At 40.4% G+C, this 22,033-nt stretch overlaps 1 protein-coding gene across 4 annotated transcripts in view; it reads right to left on the bottom strand.

Annotated features, from left to right (window-relative positions):
• Positions 1–22,033, bottom strand: part of Fas2 (neural cell adhesion molecule fasciclin 2) — a 102,246-nt gene that overhangs the window by 6,141 nt on the left and 74,072 nt on the right. Inside the window, exons 2-10 of one of the 4 annotated variants that reach the window (XM_029314978.2) lie at positions 19,056–19,227; positions 18,633–18,656; positions 16,287–16,459; positions 15,544–15,809; positions 14,146–15,202; positions 13,283–13,732; positions 2,574–2,705; positions 1,002–1,071; positions 261–386 (exon numbers count right to left, since the gene is read on the bottom strand). In XM_029314978.2, coding sequence (XP_029170811.1) covers positions 261–386; positions 1,002–1,071; positions 2,574–2,705; positions 13,283–13,732; positions 14,146–15,202; positions 15,544–15,809; positions 16,287–16,459; positions 18,633–18,656; positions 19,056–19,227 — 2,470 coding nt within the window. Of the gene's footprint in view, positions 1–260; positions 387–1,001; positions 1,072–2,573; positions 2,706–10,627; positions 12,409–13,282; positions 13,733–14,145; positions 15,203–15,543; positions 15,810–16,286; positions 16,460–18,632; positions 18,657–19,055; positions 19,228–22,033 lie in introns of those variants that run through there. The other 3 variants (XM_029314980.2, XM_029314979.2, XM_029314981.2) reach the window with 3 other exon arrangements.

Here is a 22,033-nt window from a genome sequence, read left to right as displayed (position 1 = left end):
TCGTCGAATTCCCTTTGATGCGTATCGGGACTTCCCTTACGAGACGGTTCATCCCCGAACGCCGTTGGGCGAATTCGGGGATGAGCGACCATCGTCGCTGCGAGAAGTCAGAAAGAGAGAGAAATAGAGAGAGAGAGAAAGGTAACAGAAAAAAAGGAAAAAAAAACTTCATGCAAAGTGGAAAGCCGTGTCGGAGGAACCCCTTCGTGAGGAGCCATGCTTCTTACTGATTTTCGCTTATAGATCGTTTTCTCTCTTACATGGCAGTGTGTCTGACCAATCTAATGGTATTTTTTCCACTACCCGAGTCTGGGATGGCCGTGACCCCGGCGACATTGGCCATTTTTTGGTCGCAATACGGCAATGGAAACCGCCAACCGTAAAGACTACCGATAAAAAAAGAAAAAGAGAGAAATACGAGAGGAGTTAAAAGTTGTTGTCACTCTGCGTCTAGCGGCGGGCTACTCTCTTTTATTAACGTCCGATATCGCGGCTCTACCACCGTCATCGCATCCGTTTACCATCCCTTTCTTCTACTTCTCGCGTGTCGTGCCTTCTTCTCGACGCGCGAGGACAAATCGACAAAAGTAAACGCACATACATATATATGTAAACCAAGCCCAGAATTCGTGCAACAATCCCGAGAACGCGCGAGATAATCGGCAAACTGGAAACTGAACTAAACTTCGGGCGAACTAAAATCGAATCGAATTATCGGAACGGAACGAGAAGTAAATGCCCCAACTCCGACGAGTGGCGTAAAAGAAAAGAAACGCTCCGTAAATGTGTGAACGAAAGTTCGACGACGGGTGCAAAGTTTCGATAACGCGATAAAGTAGCGCTAGACTTGCCAAAGCACATTGTAGAGTACATATGTAACAGTATGAACGAGATGCGGTGTATAAATTGTGTATATATATAGAAATATATTCACAAAAAAGTATCTCGTAAAATACATTTATAAATATCAAATACTGTGTATTTGAGACACGTGAACTCACCTGCCCAACTTTGTATCCTCCTCGTCGACTGGTTTCCGTCGAGATCGTTCGCATATGATGTAAATGATCCCTGTAATGCACAAAAAGAACATAGATGCGAATATATATTATACTAAATTAATATATATTATCAACCTAAAACACAAAGCATCAAGTATGTCATAAGATTTCTGGAACTCCTTGACTGGGATGCTGTTCAGGGAGGCCGTCGAAGTAGCTTGTACGTTGTCAACCGACTCGAGCTGTTGTCCTTTGAGCTCCCTTTTCAGCCGAGGAAATAAAAAAAAGTCCGCCGGGGCCAAGTCGGGACTGTAGGGCGGCTGCGGCACCGTTGCCACACCGATCCGGGTCAGGTAGGCCGTAATAACAAAGGCGGTGTGAGCCGGCGCGTTGTCGTGATGGAGTTTCCATGAAGCGCGGATCTCCTTTCGGACGCGGGCGATCCTGTGATTCAGTCTCTGAAGCACTTCCTTGTAAAATTGAGCGTTGACAGTCTGGCCGGGGGGTACGAATTCATGGTGCACTATCCCCTTTGCATCAAAAAAAACAATGAGCATTGACTTCACCCGGGACTTGCTCATGCGAGCCTTCTTCTGGCGCGGCGACGACGTCGTGTGCCATTCCGCACTCTGCCTCTTTGACTCCGGATCGTACTGAAAGACCCATGACTCATCCCCAGTGATACGTTGTTCAGGAAATTGGGATTATCTGCACAGAGTTGCTTGAGTTCTTCACGCAAAACTTTATCGCATAGCGTTGCTCTATCGTTCTCTCCATCACAAGTTCGACGCGACCACTAAGCAGAGGTTCACAGAATAAGCCGTCCTAACCCTCCAAGCGCATGGAATATTTTTTCGAACATTCTCTCTTAATTTTCTACATCTCTTTATTTAGTATATTTTTTTCATATTAATTATTTTTATTCGATTAAAAAATCGCGTAATCAATTTTAATAAATTTTTAAATTTATATCATATATTTCAGTTTTAGTTTTCAGTTTATTTTCATATGATGTAAATAATCCCTATAATGCACAAAAATTGCATAAATGCAAATATATGTATATTATACTAAAATATATTATTAATCAAAACACGAAGCACGTCAAGTATAATAATTTTCGATCATTCTCTCGATTTTTACATCTCTTTCACTTAGTATATTTTTCATATTTATTCATTATTTTTATATTCGCTAATAAAATGTTTGGACAAAATATTATTGTACGCTTCTGTAAGATTCTCTACAAATTCTCGAAAATAAATTTGGAATCGATAGTTTTCACTCCGCTAACATTATTTTCATTAGCCCCAAATGCAATTTCAATTGACATCAAAAGTGATTTCAATAATAATGACGAATATCAAGCTTGATAATGGCGACATGACGCGCGATCAGCAAATAATTGACGATGAAAATAATGGCCTTAATTGATACGATCATAACTCTGACAATCGAACGTACATATATGTACGTCACCTCTATTATGTGTATACATGATGCGAGAGAGAGAATTTATCAATGATCTATTCTCGGAGAACACATTACGGGGATGATTCAATGCCGGCTTACCTGTCTTGCGCATGCAGCAGAAGATGGCATCGATGATGATGAAGATGATGAATAACATTGCGACGACAATGCCGATTACGGCTCCGCTCGTCAGCAACGGACCCTGATGCTGCAGCACGCTGGCATCTGTACCTTGAAAGACGATAAAACCATATCGTTCAAACGTATCCGTATATCTCATTGCACTCTTGTATATTTATATAGATATATGTATATGTATATATATCGCAGTCCGTTAGTGCAAAAGCGATACCGAACCGTGTTTGGTGATGATTGATCATTATGTCGAAGAGAGGATGGACGGAAATCGGTGTCTCTCATCTCGTAGAAGCGGCTGTGAGAGATAAGATATGTTTGAGAAAACGTACTGGTATGTTTTTCCAAAGCACAATTAAGATTTACTCTGTGCTGCTCGTAAAGATAATTGTTATCGATTTTTGCCGCTAAATATTTTTGGTCTCTTCGAAAGGATCCGTTGAAATAAAGTTCGAGTTCCAGCCGAAATGTAATGATTAATATAGAAAATAATCAGCATCATCGTATATTATTATTAATCAAATTGAATACTTAAAACGTCGCTAGTGGTATTTAAAATAGGAACGATATATTTAATTCGACCCAAACCCAGCCAAGAAAAACAATTATAAACAAAATATTAAACAATATGATTATAATAATCATGACAACAGTGTCAACTATCTACGCTTTTATCAAGGAATTTTTCACTTGAAAAGAACCAAAAACAGATGGTCGAAACGTTGTGGAAATAAAATAAAAATTTTCTTGGCTAGTTTGGGTCGAATTAAATATATCGTTCCTATTATTATTATTAATATTATTAATTATAATAACATGATGCTGATTTGTTGAGGTCATACAAGTATAATTAAAATATTACTTGGAAAGAGTCTATTACGTTGATTTAGTAATTAAGACAACTGATTCTCGAAAGTGACAAGATATCATTCGCGGGTGTCGCATCACCAAACACGTTCTACGAACAAATGATATTTTAGTCTCCTGAAAAGAAACACGATCTCTCGCAAGGTTGTGTGTGAGGAGAGGGTTGGGTGGGAAGAAGATGCGGCAAAAATCCGTCTTTATCAAAGGAGGAAACCAAAAACCAGAAGGCGACAAAACGGCAAAGACATACAAGTGATTGTCAGTTAAGGAGCTAGACACAGAGAGTGTATGAATAGTGCTGTGATGATGAATGTGTGTTTGTTTTATATACAACATATACATGTATGTAATGTGCGTGTGTGTGTGTGTGTGTTGCACGCCGGTTAATGGATCGCAATAATTAGCGCACTGCAGAAGCGACAGAAGAGTTCTCGCCTCGCAACACCACAACACGAGCCGTGCTAAAAAGCTCAGGGAAGGGAGAAAGTAGGGTAGGGGGAGAAAAAGCTCATTCACTACCTCCCACAACCCGATGTTAGTCTCTACGCGCCACTAATCTAAAAGTGCTACCTCCACACAAAAAGCCCCCTCCTGCTGTGAGTGCCTCGCATTTAGCTCTGTGTTTCACACACACTCACTCTCTGTCACTCGGGCTCCTTTTCCTCTCTCTTTTCTTCCTTCTCTCGTTCTTACTGCCAATTTTCCATAGAGCTCTCAACTACGTCAGTTAGCGGCCAGTCCTTGCACTTGCTCTCGTACTTTAAGGGATATTTACCGGTCTCTTTTTTTTCTCGCCGGCGCGTCGCTTAATTGCTTTATTTTAATGATTATTAAGTGTAAAGTAAAGAGAGGCGGTGTATATGTAAACGAAAAAAATCAACAAGACCGCCGAAAAAGAAACCATCTCAAATTGCGAGCGCGCGATTTCTCGCTTGGAAAAAGATTTCTCGCTTAATTATAGATTCTCGTCTCATTTATGGTCTCTTTCCTCCTCCGTTTCTTTATACGAAGAGATCCTGGTCAATTTATCAGTTCGGAAGTGTCTCCGAAGAATTTTGAACACAATTTGAAGGTGGCTTCTCCGCTGGCTCGGATTCATTCCGTATCTCTTTTTTTTCTCCTTAAACACTCATATATATTTTTACGTCGTTTCGTTTATATTTACAATGTTGAATGTTTCGCACAGGGAAAGAACGAGTTATACGAGCTTTATCTTCCTCATAAATACGAACATAGTAGGCACTAGGCTAGTACATATTCTTAACGTATGTAAATGTTTTTATCTATCTATCTATATATATTCTTTATATATATATACGTTTGTACATATACATGTTGTGTATATTGTATAATAAGTGTATTTTAATGTGTGTGTGTGTGTGTTTGTATTTATGTAGTGTTTAACAAACATACCCTTCGGAAGCTACGGGCGGAGAGTCGGCGATATCGTAATAAAAAATAAAAAAAAAAAGGGAAAGAACGATGGGACTCGCAACCATTAAATGTCTCGTGAAAGCAAGCGGGAAACGAAGCCACGGTCGCGTTGAAATTCGATTTCGCATTCCCAGGTTTATTTTCAGTCCGCGCCTAATTTCGAGCCGCGCGATCATTGTTTAATTCTGTCGTGAACACAATCTCTGTGTATCTTCGATAGCCTGAAATTACCTCCCATAGCGATGTATATTTTTTCTGCGCTTTGTCGATCGAATAAAAAAAAATGTACGCGCAAATTATCACTTCTCCGAGGAAAATTTATTTTTGTTCAATGCGCTGGAAAAATTGTTTTAAATCTGTCATATCAAACAAAGTAGAAAAAAATATAAAAGAGTTAAGCTGCAAAAGAAATCGAATTAATGTGCATAATGCATCGGTGGAAGACTTTTTTTTATTGTTTATTAGCTGAGTAACATCGAGTGCGCGAGTCCCCGAATATAAATCTCTGATGTCTTTCTTTCGTTCCATTATTCCAATGTTAAATTCCTCTCTTTCTGCGTCCGAGGATAATGAAATGACTTCACATTTGCCGATTGAAAAATTTAATTTCAAAGAGAAAATGAAAGAACGTTCACGTTCGTAGCATCCATTATCGAATAATATCTACGAGGCGTCATTATTACACGGAAACTATCGCGAGAATGTAATTTGCCGGAAATTAGAGAACGATATAGAGAAAGAAATGGCGAGAAAATGAATTCGACAATTTAAAAAGAGTTAAAAAACAGGGATTTGGCAAATCGCGCGAAAAACCATACGCGCCCAGAGCATCCATCGGAAATAGATCACCCGCTTATGTGTTTCTCCTCTCTCTCTCTCTTCAATTCTTCCCTCGATCCTCTCGGTTCATCCTCTCCCGACTAAAGCCCGGGCTATTTATAAGCGGCAACGAGGCGCCGGTTCCACGAGAGGATTTCCACGAACGGATTCGCGGGCGAACCTATTCGGCGCGTTCTCCTCTCTGTGTTTCCTTGTTTCCATCTCCCCATCTCGCCAAAGTCTCGCGCAGGGTACTCGAGGATGGACCCGGCGCATCAGCCAGCGCAAACACAGGGGCCTCTCCTCTAGAGCGATCCATTTGCACGCGCGCGCACAGAGAGATTATCTCCGTAACGAGAAACACTCCAGCTGTTGCTGTGCCGCGCTGAGCTGCTGCTGCTTCTGCTGCTGCTGGGAAATTTCTTGCTCGAACATAGACACGTCGAGATTATGTGTGTATACCCGGCGTATTATTTCGGCATCTCTCGAGGGAGAGAGAAACACGGTTCTCTACCCCTTGACGCGTTCGAAGTAACGAATGACGAAAATATTTTTTCAGAAATTTTTTAGTTCTTATCCGCGATCTAATCATTCGAAGACGATTGACAGGAATTGATTTGATCAAGGAATAATCGTAATTACCTCGAGATCCAATCTCGATACGAGGTTGTATATATATATTTCGCCTCTCTCGGGACAAAATCCCGAGATGATCGTGCAAGCACTCGACGAAAGCGAATCGGTCGGAATAATCCCGCGTTCCCCACTAATTGATTTTGCCCATAGCGGAATCGCGTCCTCGAGATGATGACGCCGGGGTCCTCGAAGCGTTCACCGGGTGAAAGCAAACGTTCGCGCGGAACAATGAGTCGTCGTCGTCGTCGTCGTCTCGTCGGCGAATGGAGCATTTATACGCTCGCAATTTATCCGGGATGCGCGCAGTTTACGCGCGAGGGATCGATCCTTCGAGTGCGAAACAAAGCGATAGGCAGAGAGACAATCTCCGGTTCGTTTGTTCGCGAGAGAATCGAGAGGATCGTCTTCGATCGCTCTCCGTAGATACAGAGGATTAAATAATTAGTATTCTCGCGCGAGAATCGTCAAACACATATTGTGTCGAACAATATAGAAAATGGCCCATTTATTTCGCGATTAATACCGCGCCTTTGGCGTTAAATGCTGAATTTTGATCGGCGAAGAATATCCTGATATTCATGATAAATGGTGAATTGAATGAAAAAAAAAAAATCGGGAAAAAAGTGACAGCGAGAATTGACAGCGTCACAAATTCGTTCCGAAGGTAATTCGCATTTTCGGGGAAATGCGCGATAAAGGACTTTACATCTCTCTCGATTTCGGGGAAACGAGAAAAATAGATTAGACTCGGGGGCCGAATTGTGCGCGATTCCGATTCCGGCAAAGCGAAATGACGGAAGAGAGGCCCGGGAGTCTTTGTCGGAGCGACGCGCTAAATCGATACGATAGTTTACTTCGCTATTGCAATTCCACTTGGATCCTTTTAGCGAGACAAAGTGCGAATCTCTCTCTCTCTCTCCTCGCGGCGGGCTATTTTCGCCGGAACAGAGAGAGAGAGAGGAAAGCTCGAGGGAGGAGAATATTCCACGACGGAACACCATTTCGGCAACTCTAGCCCGTTCCTCCCTCACGCGAAGAACATCTTCCTTCTCTCACGGCTCTGCTTCCCGCTCATTGTCGACATTGTCTTAACGGTTTTAAAGCCTTCTGCCGCCCGCGGCTCGTCTTTCATCCGTTTCTCGCGGAATTTCCGAAGTTGGGAGATTATTGTCACGGGAGGGTTAAAACATCGCGTTTCGCGCGTGAAAATTGTCAGCGGAGTTGTCGTCTTCCCGTCGACTGGAGTTTCTAATCTATTCTAGTCGAGTTCTTTTTTTCTCACGGTTTCTCAACGTCGTTCCGTTGTGTGATCGTCCATCTATCACGTGGTATCTAATCACAATGTCTCGTCGTGGCTTGGAGTCTCTCGGTATATTGTGTATGTATATATATATATGTCGGCTTTCGCGTTATCGATATACGACGGCGTACATGTCGATACCCCGAAGCCAGATTGATCAATAGCAGTTTATACTACTATGCGGGAAGATAAGCGAAAGAAGTCGAACAAGAAGAAGAGATTCAACTACCGACGTGATAGGTTCACTTTTCTGCGTTGGACATCTTTCTTCTTTCGAAGCAAAATGTTATTGATTAGTCTGGCCTCGAAATATCGAGAATGTAGTTTGCGAGAAACTTTTCTAGATCCGAAATCCGCACAAATATCCGCAATAATACGGACACGTGCGCTTTCAATCTCGAGAAAAGTTTGACGCGTTAAAAAGTCAATTGGTATCTCGGCTCACTATAATATTCCCGATCGGTGATGTTACTCGATATAATTAATCAATGATTAATATATAGATCGGATTATTCTTATTGCTATATTCGCCTATGTATATGGTCCATTTCATTTTCATCGTTTTCACACGACAGAATTTTTTCCGAGCAAATATGCGAAATCGATTATTCATTAGCGTAAATTTATAATTTTCAAATATTTTTGATATTTTAATATGTTCTCATTGAGAGAACTTTCTCATAATTTCTTCTTGAGAGATTATTTAATTCAAGATGTGAATAATCCTTTTGCTCGAAATATAAAATTCTTGTTAAAAATAGATTTCACTTAAAATAAGTAAAGTGGGTCGATGATAAATTTTCTAATATTAAGAAATTTTTAATTTAAATTTAATGCAATTTCGAGAATTAAATATCACTTGATATAAATTTTCTCGAAATAGCATAAAGTAGGTCTCTCGGAAATAAATTTCCTTCGATTTTCAAGTATTTTGAGAGACAAAACGTTCGAATCTTCGATCTCGCGATTGCGCAATCTTTGAAAATTCTCGTTACGAGAAAAATCGATCTCGGAGATGTACTGGGCAAAAATTCGTCGTGAAAAAAATCCGACACGTTCGTCGTCGAGGAACTCGCGAACTCGAGTTCTCCGCGTTCCACGTCGAAACGGGGTCTCGTCGTCGTGTGCGGAATGGGAACATCGCCGAATGTGGAACTCGACGCATCGCTAAGTTAAAGAAAAAAAAAAGAGGATGGAAGAGGAGAGGAAAGGGGGGTAGTAACGATAACAAAGCGCATGCCATGCGTTGTGGGCTAATATCTAGGAACCCAGGCATTTGCGAACAGACAAGTTAAAAGGGAACGTAAAAAGATACGGGTCGAAGACCTCGTCACATCGAGATCGATCGTCGGTGTTTTCGCGCGCGAGCCTCAAGGAGGCGGTCAATATGCGTACATGTATATGTGTATATGTCTATGTGTATGTACGTATGTGTGTGTGTGTGTGTATTGTTGCACGTGTGTGGCTACAGGCACTTGAGGTAAAAGACCGCCCTGTTCCGGATACGACAAGGCCTTCGAGATCGAACCGCGCTCCTTTTGTAGTCTCTTATCCAGGGATCGAAAACTGTATAATTCCGTCGAGTTCAATTCTCCACATAAAAGGATATGGAAAAAGTGTACTTTAACTTTAAGATACGTTCCCGCGACTGGAATAATTGTGCGGTTGCATATAGATTAACGAACGAATAAATAAATGTGGAAGAAATTCAATAAAATGATTTTTGATCCTGTAATTATTATTCATTATGCGAAAAATTTTGCATAATCAAATCTATATTACAGAACACTTAATATTTTAAATTAGCAATATTCATCTAACTTTGCTCTCCCCTTCTGCCTAGTTACTTTACGCTTGGAATTGACATTTGTGTTTCTCTTGCATCGAAATTTGAACTCGTTGAAATTAGATCGCTCTCGATTCCTGTTTTTATTTCGCCCGAGAGATTAGTGATTAATCACGACAGTGGTTTCTAGTGATAATTAGGCGGCGATAAAATGGCGGCTACTATCGGTAGCGGCGGTTTGTATTAGATTCGTAAGAGAGGAGAAACTACGGCATAATAATAATAATAAATTGATAATTATATTGTAAATGTAATAAGAAAATCGTATAATCGTAATGATATTCGCAACATACAGATCATGCGCACACTAAACACGTATCTCAAAAACTAGTCAAGCGAAACTAATGACTATATATGAGCTTTCCCAGAAAGTAAAAATTACAAAATTAAACGAAATCAAAGACAAGAGAGGAGAGAAAAAAATCATATGCAATCACATTAAAAAAATCAACTGAAAAAAATTAATTGCCAGTCTGCCAGTCGTATGTGAGTCGTACGTACGGACTCTCTCGTAAATTTTGTCTCGCGAATTAATCCTAGAACTCGACCGTGGAGTCGAAACATCGGTTCTACTCCGAGAGATTACTGTTTTAATGAGATTACCACTCCGTACACACGTATAAATATTAAAGAAATATTCTTTATAAGGAGAGAGAATATAACGTCGAATAATTTCTCTACATGTCAAACAGTTTAAATATACGCTAATCAGTTATCTTTATTATCATAAAATAAAATTAAAAAAATTTTTTTAATTAAAAAAATTGTCTAAATCTCTATTTATTAGCGCAATTTCGTGAAGATATGCAAACGAACTTTAAGCTTGCAAAATACATCGGTCAAAGATTTCACGGTTCTACTTTTCCACGTAGTGAAGTCTACGTTCGCGCTGTTGAACACAGAGTCGGGTTCTAGAATTAAAGTTCCCGGATCTTCCTCTTTGCGTGCGTGACGCGAGGAGTTCCGTTCTCGTCCGTGTGAAATTCTTTGGCTCGCGAAAGAATGCCGCACGGATGCGAGTCGCGGACAAACACGAGGAGTAACGTCGACTCAAGTCAGGTATACGAAAGCAGGAAAAATGTCCCGCCTTACTTCTTCGATAAAAACGGATTTTTATATATATTTTATATATTTTTCTTCTTTTTTACATCGCAAAAACCTACCAACAAGGACTGTAATTTTTATCGCGTTTCTTAAGCATTATATAACACGATTAATCTTTTTTTCCCGACAGCCCCATGATGGATCGGCGAATTTTTTAAGTATATGCTCGAGTTTTCTTAATCGTTCCTCTCTCTGTCGCGTTCTCTCCTTAAAACGTTTATTATTATCAACTTCCTCTCGAAGAAAAAATCAGATCGCAAAAAAAAAAAAAAAAAAAAAAAAAAAAAAACACGTGGAAAAAAGTTTGGTCTAAAATCGCCCGGCATATATTAAGACGTTAATTAATTAATGCAAACTCCGTAAGCGATTCCTGGTGCTCCGATTTCAGGCATTCAACAAGGTACGAGTATTCGTTACATTTGTATTCGCGCGCATGATTTACGAGTCCCCGCGATTCTAATCGCGGCCGCTCGCTCTTAATATCGACTTTCCTCTTTGTCACCGAAGCTTTGCGCGGGTGAATAGTTGGCAATTCAGGGCAGTAGCACTCTTATATACGGTATCTCGCTACCTTATAGTCTCTCACGCTCGTATATAGCCATAGACATTTCTATTCGATAAATTCGTTCGAACCAACGTACGTATATATATGGATATAGATAGGGAAGCACATTCTTTTTTTTTTCTCTCTTTGATTATCGCTATAATATATGTATATATACCACATACAAAAGTTCGTAAACTGCGAAAATCGATGATGATCTGCAACACGATGATGATCGTCATAGTGAACACTTATATAAATATGTTACCTTAAACTCTCCGGTTTAAAAATGTAGAGATAGATCTGACTTTAATTAACAGAATAAAATTATAACGCGCTTCTGTAAGATAGAAATATATGTAACTGATACAATGTCGTTTTTTTTGGTCACGTGAGTTTTCTCGCACCACGACGAATAAATGCGTGCGTGCTCTTTGTTCCTGCGCGCACCCGCTATACTTATTACAAAAGTCACCAAAGTACAGCCTTAGCACAATGCGGGAAAGGAAAAAAATAAACAAAAAAAAAAAAAAAAAGAAGAAGAAGAAACGTACCAGTACGTTTACACTAATACACTGTGAGCGCATTTAACAATTAATAAGCATAAATATAACACTTCGCTTCGCGGGTCTCCTCTTTCTCTCACGCGCTTTTCTCTCTTCTTATAAAAAACCCTACTTAAACGCTATCTTTCTCGTGTTATCTCGGAATGTATGTCGATGAGTCGATTTTTTTCCCCCTCGGCTCTTCGTTGTCGTCGATCCTTTATTACTAACAGATGGGTATATAAATGAACGACACAATTGCGCGTGTGTATACGTGTAATGTATAAATGTTGCGCGATTAACTTTCGTCGTCGTGTCTCGCGCGAATACCCTTCAAAAATTTCAAGTATATTCCGAGAGTATATTTCTTCGCGAGTATATTATTCGATCAGATTCGAACGAAACACGAGATTGCAAAGGAAATCACGAATGATGGTGTGTTTATATTAATAGAACGTGTGTTTTTTCTCTCTCTCTTTCTTTCTCATCCATCGTGGTGTCTCTCGCTTGTACTGTCGGCGAAATTCGCCTCGCGTTTATGACGTTTCACGAGGATTAGCGCGCGAGGAGCAAATATTCCTTACGACGACTCTAAATGGCTAGAGATAGGAGCATTACTGCTGCTGTAAGGGCGGCCACGGCGATCTTGCGAGTATCACCAGCAGCAGATATTACTGTGTAGTCCACAGTGATGCCCGCAGATTCTGAATGGATAAAAAGGCTCTGTGTAAAAAAAATCTTCCCCGTACCAGTAGAGAGAGAGTTTTTCGTCATCGCGTAAAAAAAAATAATTAAAAAAAAAAAATTCTAACGTCTCTACAAACCCGCCGACGGAGTCATCGGGTAGCTTTAGCTAATTGTCTTGCGTAAGGGTCAAGGGATTTGAGGATTTCTTCAAATCCTGTAAACCTTGATTAACGCCAGAAAAGCCGTCGGCTTACTACTCTCTCGCAGAAATATAACATTCCATTTTACGTATAAAAGGTGAAGATTGTAACGTGCAAAAGTATAATATACTATTCTATCGAAATTGATATCTCGAGTATTAATGTAAAAAAATGGGTTTATTTCTATAAAACGTGCGCTTTATACGAAAAAATAAAAATAATTATTTTAACTTTCGAATGAATTTCAGTGGAAAATAATAATACATATTTTTGGGGAAATAAAACAAGAGCGAGCAAACAAAATCATTAATCAGGCCTTTCTGGCGATAACAAGATAGTTTCACCATCGAACAAAGAACCAATTAGAATTACTAGAGAAAAATAAAAAGTAGTTTAACTGAATGAAAACATCTTAGGCGAGGAAAGGAGAGACCTCAAATTACCCTTTCCCCTCTTTCTCGAACAAATAAAAATAGGGACGACAAACTGACAAACGATTTAGAAAAAGATCGCGAAGAAAAAAAATATCATTCGGTGCAGTAGCTTCGTGCACATATATATATATATCTCAAAAGGAATTATATATATCTCGAGTGGAAATCATTAAGAGAAATATAGATACGTCATGGCATTAATAATTATGTTGGATCGAGAAACACCGAGAATTCAATTGGCGAAGGTGGCAACTTACCTCTGTTCGTCCTGAACTTGGCGTATCCGGGTTTGCTGTATCCCATTATGTTGTGAGCCGACAGCTCGACACTGTAAAAGCTATCGGACCTCAAGCCCTTCAGATACTGCCTCGTCCTAATCGGGGACCTGATTGTTTCACAGGTGTTGTCCAACACTTCCCATGCGCCCGTGACCCGTTTTATCTGACAGTACTTGATCAAATACTCATCGATGGGCTCGCCGTTGTCGAATGGCGCTTTCCAACTGAGCTCGTACTGGTTACTAAACGCCGACTGCTCGTACTCGGAGCCGGCCGTAGTTAAGATTTGCGGCTGGGTCGGCACCGTTTTCCCGGGTGTCATTTGATACAAATTGGCACCCCAAGTACCCAGACCGACGTCGTTCATCGCCGCAAAGCGGAACTCGTAAGGTGTCTGCGGTACCAAGCCCTCGAGAACGTATACAGAACCTGAAACATTATGTTACATATATATTTATAATAGGTTTATTAAAAAAAATACTTTTAATTCAAAAAAATTATTTAAAACGTATAAACTGCTCGACATCTATTAATTTTAAATATTGTTCACTCTTATTTTTCTCAAATATATACTTTAAGCTGTCCTCATGAGTAAAATTAAGCTTCTATGTTTCTTATTCACTTATCTACATATTTAAAAGCAAAGAGATCGCAACAAAGTGTCTGTGTTAACTAACTCATTAATTCAGATAAGATTAATTACGTAAAATCGTTAACGTGAACATATCTAAAGAGAATAAAATAAAAATACTGAATCTCCGATTTTTTCTTTTAATCTAGTAACCAATAATAAGAGTTAAGAAAGATATATCTTACATCCCTTTCCTCCAAAAGAGACTTACCGACAGACCATGTCCTGTTCTTTGCGTTGTACCAGGTCTGATCATTCATCTTGTATTGCACACTGATAGTTGTGACGGGTGGTTCCTGCTCCGTCGGTGGTATTATATCGAATCTTATTGTCGTAGCGGTAAGTTCAACCATATTAGCCTTCAAGATCTCGCTGGGCTTCGTTCCCTCCTTAAGGTCGATCAATATTTCTCGCGTTCCGTGGGGATTCGCGGCGATGCACTTGTAAGTGGTGTAGAATCTGTGATCAACCGGCCGTACCTCGAGAATGGAAATGGGTCCGTTGCCGAGAACTTGAAACGAGACTTGGTCGTCGACTCTCTGGTCGCCACGCCAGGTCCAGCGTATCGTCGCGTTCGGTATGCTCTCGGCGATACAGGTGAGGTTCACCGGTCGCTGCTCCCACGACAGGAACGTCTTGTTGGACATGCTGCGGAAGGTGGGCGGAAACTCGACCGTCACGTGGCCGTTCTTGTAGGCGACACCGCCGCGGTTCTTCGCCACGCACTCGTACAAACCATCGTCGCTGGTGAGGGCGTTATTGATTGACAGGGTGCCCACCGTCTCGCCGGACACGTCCTCCGCCTTGTTCGTCATGATGATTCGATCGTCTTGACGTTGAACGCCCAGCACGTACACGCTGTCGGACGTGAACTTCCTGAAGGCTATCTCGGGCGGCGGTCGGCCGAAGGCCTTGCACATGATCTCGGTGTTCGAGCCCTCCACCACAGTCTTGTTCACGAACTCCATGATCTTGGGCTTGACGATTACGTTCACCTGGATGTTGGCGGTCGTCGTGCCGGCAGCGTTTGTCGCGGTGCACTGATACTCGCCTGCATCCTCGCGGTTCACGTTGGTGATGGTGAGCACACCCGTGATCGGATCGACGCCGAAGCGATCAGCGATAGAAAGATTCTGCTGAGTGAGGGACTTGATCCATGTGAAGGTTGGTGGCGGCTTGCCGGTGGCTTTGCACTCGATATTTGCGTTCTCGCCTTCAATAATATCTACCGGACTCGAAATCTCCTCGATCGACGGTCGTATGTGTACCTACGTGAGAATTAATAAACAAAATTGTTGGGCGGAGGTTTAGCAGAATCCACTTAGAGATCAATACCTTTATTTAGATTTACTTTTGCGCATTTTATTTTTAAATTCTATAAAAATTATACTAAAGTTGTATTAGTGTACTTTAGATCAAATTGTCAACAATACATTGAAGAAATATGTATTAGCAAGCTGACAACATAAAAGAAGTAACACTATTGTAATCATTGTAATAAAATAATGTAAAGATAATAATGATTGGATCAGTTGTCGTTTGTAATTTTTTTCTTAGATTTGATATGTGTGTGTGCGCACGTTAATAGTTAAAATATTAATCATAGTACCTCAACGCGGATAGGTCGCTCTTGCAATTCTCCTGTGGTCTGCACCGAGGCACGACAAGTGTATATGCCGTCATCGGATTCTTGCACATTCTTGATCTTCAAGGCGTAAGTGTTTATGATATAACGTTCGTTTGTTTTTATCAACTCCCCATTGTAAAGCCAATCGACCGAGGGCGAAGGCCTAGCGCGTACATGACACTGAATAGCAAAGTCCTCCCCGAGAATGGGATATTGATTTGGCGGCGCATTCTCCCACGTGATTGCAACTGTTTTAATGACAAATTAAATTTTTAAAATTTTTTAGGAAAAAAAAAACCTATCGCATTACACATCACAGCCCCGTCTTTTTCCGAAAAAAATATATAGCGTTTAATTAAATTGAAATTTCTTTCTCTAACAAGAAAAAGGACCAACTTTTATCGGCTGTTAAAAATAATGAAAATTAAATATCTATCAGCTGATACTTTATCTTTTTTCAATTGCCCGCCTTATTATATAAGGGAAGTTACACATAGCTTCCGATAAAATTTTACCTAAAAAATTCTGTTATCGTTTCCTATAGATTTTTATGTACTCTACGTTACGCGCCTTTCACGAAGGTAGACCTTCGTAAAAAATTAATTAAGCACTGTTCGATATCACACACCGGGGGTAATGTGTCGTATGTATACATACATATATCGGAATATAATTTCTCGCGAAAATTAAAATTCTAACGCGCCCTTATAATTCCATATACTTACTAATAGTATCGATTATCACGGACTTGTTCAACTGCTCGTTACGCGCATAAGACCCCTTGCAGGTGTATTTGCCGGCCTGCTCCTCCTGGAGAGAATTAAAGAACAGGGAGAGACTACGATCCTGGTGCAGCTCGGTGTACATGGCAGGCTTGGAGTGACCCCGCGTGTACGGACTGTGAAGAATAACGTCATAGTTTGCGGAGAAAGAATTTGCATATCGGTCCTAAGCAACGTATAAAGGGATATCGATGTATAACGATCACTGAGTGCTACGATATCGCGATGATACCCTGCGTGACGTGAGGATGACGTGTGAACGAGACGCATTCACGTGGATCTCGTATTATTCAATGTTGCATTGTATGACGGTGCAACGTATCGGCGGATGATGCGAGGACAGGTGAGATGTGATGTATTCAAGCAATTTCCATATAGTATGCCGAGAGATGAGGTGCCGGATGTAATATCGACGATGAAGGTTATACGAATATGGATATTGCCGATTATGGTGACTCGAGGTGACGGAGACGCGGCTGTTTTGCGACACACTTTCATTCTTCTAGAGCGGAAAATTATTACAGCGATTAAAATATGGTGAATAAAAAATGTGAAAAGCACTGAACAATGGTGCCTGAAAATAAGTAGATACTTATTTATGGCAAAGCAGCCGCAGTGCATCGTGCGACGATGACGATTATATGATGCGTGAAAAGAGAAAGATTGAACAAAAATTCGCGAGTCTTGATTATACATATACACAGATGTTTTTTTAGAATTTACCCGGAAAATGGGACAATATGATATTGGAAACATTTGATAAAAGTTTCTCTGATTAAATATTTATTACAATAAAAAAATATTAATATCTACCACAATGAGATATAAAATATGTTCGATTAATTTTACTATGTATGTACATATTAATATCTTTTGGAATTTATAAATTCTAAGATAAAATTCTCCTCGTGTCGCGAGTCAAAAGTCCCGACAGAAAATTCTTATCTCGATTATTCGCGCGTATATACGTCGGTTTAATGAATTGCACGCAAATTCGCTCCAGCTTTAATCTCCGCTTTCTCGATATAAATATCGATTTTCGCTAAATAAACTCGTATTCACGTAACCGATGTTATCGAGAGCGTAATTGAGTGGCGTAATTGGCCGAAACGGGACGATTTTGTCCGGAAATGTCACGCGCGATACTCTTGACGACGAATGTACTTAATTATGCAAATCGAGGTTCGAGTAATCGTGCAAACACGCGACACGATGAATCAGTTACCGGGGTTAACGTTCGTTAGATTATTTGATCGCTGGATTAAATACTTGCAGCGGGAGAGAGCAACGCGCGGTACATACATTAGCTGCTGGCGATATCGCGGACAGACTTTGCACGAACGTATATATACGAATGTTGCAAATGTTACGTTGAAATGGACCTTTTGCAGAAACTGCGCCATTGCGGAGCTGCTTAATTGCCGGTTACACGCTGTGTTCCAGAAAGTTCATATTTCATTTTTAATTCCTCGTGCTCGAGCGATTTAATCAAAAAGCTCGTTAACATAAAAAAAAAAAAAAAAAGGAATTAAAACGGTCGAAAAAAAAATTTCTGCAAAATGCAAATAGATAGCGAAAAACATCTCTTTTTATCGAATCAGATAAATCTTACTTTTTAATGATGGAATTGTAAAAGAAGATTGTGTAAAAAAAAGAAAAAAAGAAAAAAAGAATTAAAACGTGCGACAAATAACATTTTACAAGATGCAAATAAAAACGGGAGAAAATATTTTTCTCTTTAGAAATGATAATTTCAGCAAAATTTTACTTTTCGATGCGATGCAAAAATTATAAAATGCCCAGAGATTATAAAAGGATTGAAAACATTATAAAAAGAATTTTATATATTCGCGATAAAGTTGGCAAGGTTTTTCAGCGGATCCCGCGATTGTTCCACAGATCACTCGGTTATACACGAACGAAAATTTCATTTGCCGGCCGGTGAGTTTTTTTTCTCTCGGCCAACGAGTTTTTCCGCTTCGAGCATGTGTGCGCGGACGTTCGATAAGTCAGGTTCGAACCATTCGGAACTTTTCCGAACGGCTTAACGAGCGATAGCCAGTTCGCGAACTGCGCTCCGGCAATTAAGAGCTCCGGAACACGCAGGCTGCGGGAAACATCGTGGCTGCATCGTGGGAAAAATGATGGTGTCTGTCGGTGAATTCGAGGCGAAATGAGTGTATCGCAAATAAGAGAGATGGGAAAATAGAAGGCGAAAAGAACGCGGCACTATACTACTATATATGATTGCGCGTTTAAGTTCTCTCTAATGGAGTTTTATATACTCGCCTTTCAAGTGGCAAGACGACTAGTCTGTGTTTGCGTTAAAGAAATGACAGAAATTTGTCGAATTAGTGTTCAAGGATTCACATCGATCGTAATTATAAATCAATAAAGTTATGAAAAATTTGCACACATTTTAATCGCGCGATTAAAAAATATTTCAACTCGACGTAAATATGCAATTCAAGTATATAAATATAATCCTTTAATGCCAAAGCAAAATTTATACACAAATTGATAAGAAAAACAATAAAATTCGCTAATCTTTTAATTACTCGTAAAGATTCTAAAGAACAATTGCAGAATATCGTTGCAGCTAAAATCCTTATTCCGGAGAAAATTCCTGATTACAATATAGATAGAAAAACGACGTTTCTGCGTCGTTTGAGAAATGTCATTTATAAGCAGAAGGCAGTGCAATCGACTTACTTGAGGGATTCGATCACGCGATTCTGCGGGTCGAGCCATTGCATGTCGTCCACGAGCATCGGATTGTCCACCTTCGGTTTACACGTGAGAAGAATGCTGGATCCGATCGGCTTCGTCTGCAACTCGCCGCTCGGCAGGATCTCCAGATGAGGATCTATCGCGTTCGCGTAAGCTGCGAAAGCAGAAAACCACAAAACGGTCATTATCCTGACAGGAGAGACATGTATGCGTTCGCGTGTTTAATAGGCGTAACCGATGTTAAAGACGCCGAGGAAAAATCGTCGGTCTCGATGAACGACTAGAGTGATTGCTCATAATCCCCGTCGATAATGATACGATTACGAGGCATTCCGCACTCTTGTTTTTCTATGGGCCGACGCGACGTCGCCAACGCATGGATAATAACGTCTTTTAACGCGACGCGATGTATGGAAACGGTGTGAGAACGAGAGATGAGAGGAATATGCTTATACGCTCTCGCGTCTCCTCATTTTCAACGATGTTTATCTTAAGTGCCCCGTCTGACTGTGTAATTTCGCGTTTGCAATTAAATTGCCGTTTTAAATTTTTCTCTGTGAGAGATCTTCGTAATTCATGTTTACACATGTACACATCTTAATTTATTATTACAATAAATTAATTTGTAATTACTAATATATAAATTATTAATTATTTCGTTCATTAATTTAATATGTAAATTAATTTATTATTATTATACTGTAATTTAATTTAATTATACGCCTCGCCATAAGAATATAGGTATTATTATTGGCACTTTTCGTCATATCGAGTCGTACGTTTAAATTCATTTTTTAATTTTTCACTTTTTAATTCAAGAATATTCCACTTGATTTTAAAAAATCCGTAATTTTCGTAACAAAACAATTTCCCAACACATTTCTCCAAAATCTTCTCGCGTAAAAAAATCTCATTTTATCGCAATAATTTAATTAATCAAATAAATACACAGAGAGAATTTTCTCTTAGAATTTATCCTGAAAATCATGATAATCGTGGGACAATATAATCAAACTAGAATTTTTATATAAAACGTTCTCTGATATTAATCAGAGAAATTCGTAGAAAATTCTGAATAAGAAAATCAATTTTTGTAATCACAATCCTTAAGAGACAAGGAGATTAATCCGCGCAATTACGGCCTTACTAAGAGTAGGAAGAGGACGACGTCGTGGCTGACGTAGTCGAGGGTGGCGGCGGCGCCGTCATCACGTAAATGCACAACAACGAGAGGCAGAGCGACGTCGTCTCGGCGCCCATGTCGGGGGCTTTCGAGGTGCGTGCGTGCGTCAACTATGACAACGGAATGCGAGCGTCGTCGGAATGCGCGCGCTGGGCGCCCGACGATACACAGCGTGCATAACAGGAAACGGGAATTGAGCTAATTAATTGCGGCGAGCGAGAAAGTGCGGAATTGCCCTAACTGGGAAACGTTCCTCTCCCTCGTTCCGTCCGTCATCATCCGGACGCGAGAGCAAAGCTGCATCGGAGCAGCGTCGTAATGCAGAATAGATGTGCACACGCTTCGCATTCGCGGCTCTTCTCTCTCTTCTGTGTGCCAACTCGGCACACTCGAGCTCATTAGCTCGTTAACTCTCGGCGTACGTAAAGCCCCGGACACGGTTACCTGACGAATGGAAATAACGGCGCAACGTGGGGAATCATTATCGAATTTACGGACGAGCCAGCTGCGACGGGCAACTACTCGTTAAGTAGCGGGAGTTTCTCCAGAGGGCACACGTCGATTTACGATTGAACGCGGTTAATTACGCGACTTTAAAGCGCGATAAATATCCATCTGTCGCGAGAGAGACCGCCTAACGGTCCAATTTTTCCTTTCATCCTGATTAAACAGAGCGATAACGGAATTGTGTTTCAGGTATAGTCGGTCGATCGCGGACAAACGATCGTTCGAATTCTGACACCGCGAGTCGTTTTCGACAATACCGCGCGCTCCGGAAAATCGAGAACTGTCAGTCAAACAGAAACAAAAAAAAATCTCCGATTCGAGCGTACAATGCGATGAGCGAGCCGTGTAATCGAAACACGCGCGCGGGCCAGTTCTCGCCTAAATAATTCTTTTTTTTTTCCACTCGCCCCACTGTGTAACAGTTGATCTCGCAAATACTGAAACCGCGGTGGATACTGCGAGAATAATTGAATACGGATTAAAAAAGCCGGGACTCTCTCTCGCGAGAGTACCAAAGCGGACTGGTTTGCTGACGCCGGAGTTGCCCTGGTGTGAGCAACTAGCGTGTGACGAGCGGGTCACGTAATCGACAATGGCACGAAAATTGAAACCGCCGTAATTTGCCGGCCGGAAAAAGTCGATCTCTCTCTGTCTCTCGTTCTCTCTCCGGAGGGTTCCTCTGTACGCTATTGACGAACATTACATCAAACAGGCGAAAGTGTTGGGATATTCCTGTCAAATTTTTTGGTTCAGATTTATCAGAATTTATGCAAAGATTTATCATAATTTTCAATTTTAATTTAGTCATTCTAAAACGTCATCAGAGAATTTTATTTTTCACTTGCGCTACTTTGTTAAATTCATTTTCGACAATCATTCGGAAATATCTTATACATTCTTATACTTTTTTCCACAAACATAATCATTATTTCGAAAAAAGGCCTGTGTCAATGAAATGTAATAAAGTATTATTAAGTTTGTGTTTAATAAAATAAATTGCTATTCATTTTAATTAATTTCGATGCGTTGTTAACTCGTTGAAATCTATCTAAAATGATTATTTCATCGCGTATAATGCAAAACATATCTTGAGAAACCGAGAGCCGTTAATTCCTGTAACAGCTCGGGCGCAAGGACGCGGAAAGGTTACAAACCTTCCTAACGGACAAACTTCCTTAATTGGCCTAAGACTCATTGGGATGATGAGTTCTTGCATGCGGTCAATTAAAGGATTTCGCTTGTGCGCGCTCCATGAATCTTGAGGGAGTTT

Source organism: Nylanderia fulva, unplaced genomic scaffold (genome assembly GCF_048542155.1).
Source record: "Nylanderia fulva isolate GAGA-0341 unplaced genomic scaffold, ASM4854215v1 Scaffold16, whole genome shotgun sequence".
NCBI lineage: Eukaryota > Metazoa > Arthropoda > Insecta > Hymenoptera > Formicidae > Nylanderia > Nylanderia fulva.
Note: the sequence above shows the minus strand (reverse complement) of the source record. Positions and strands in the feature narration are given on the sequence as shown.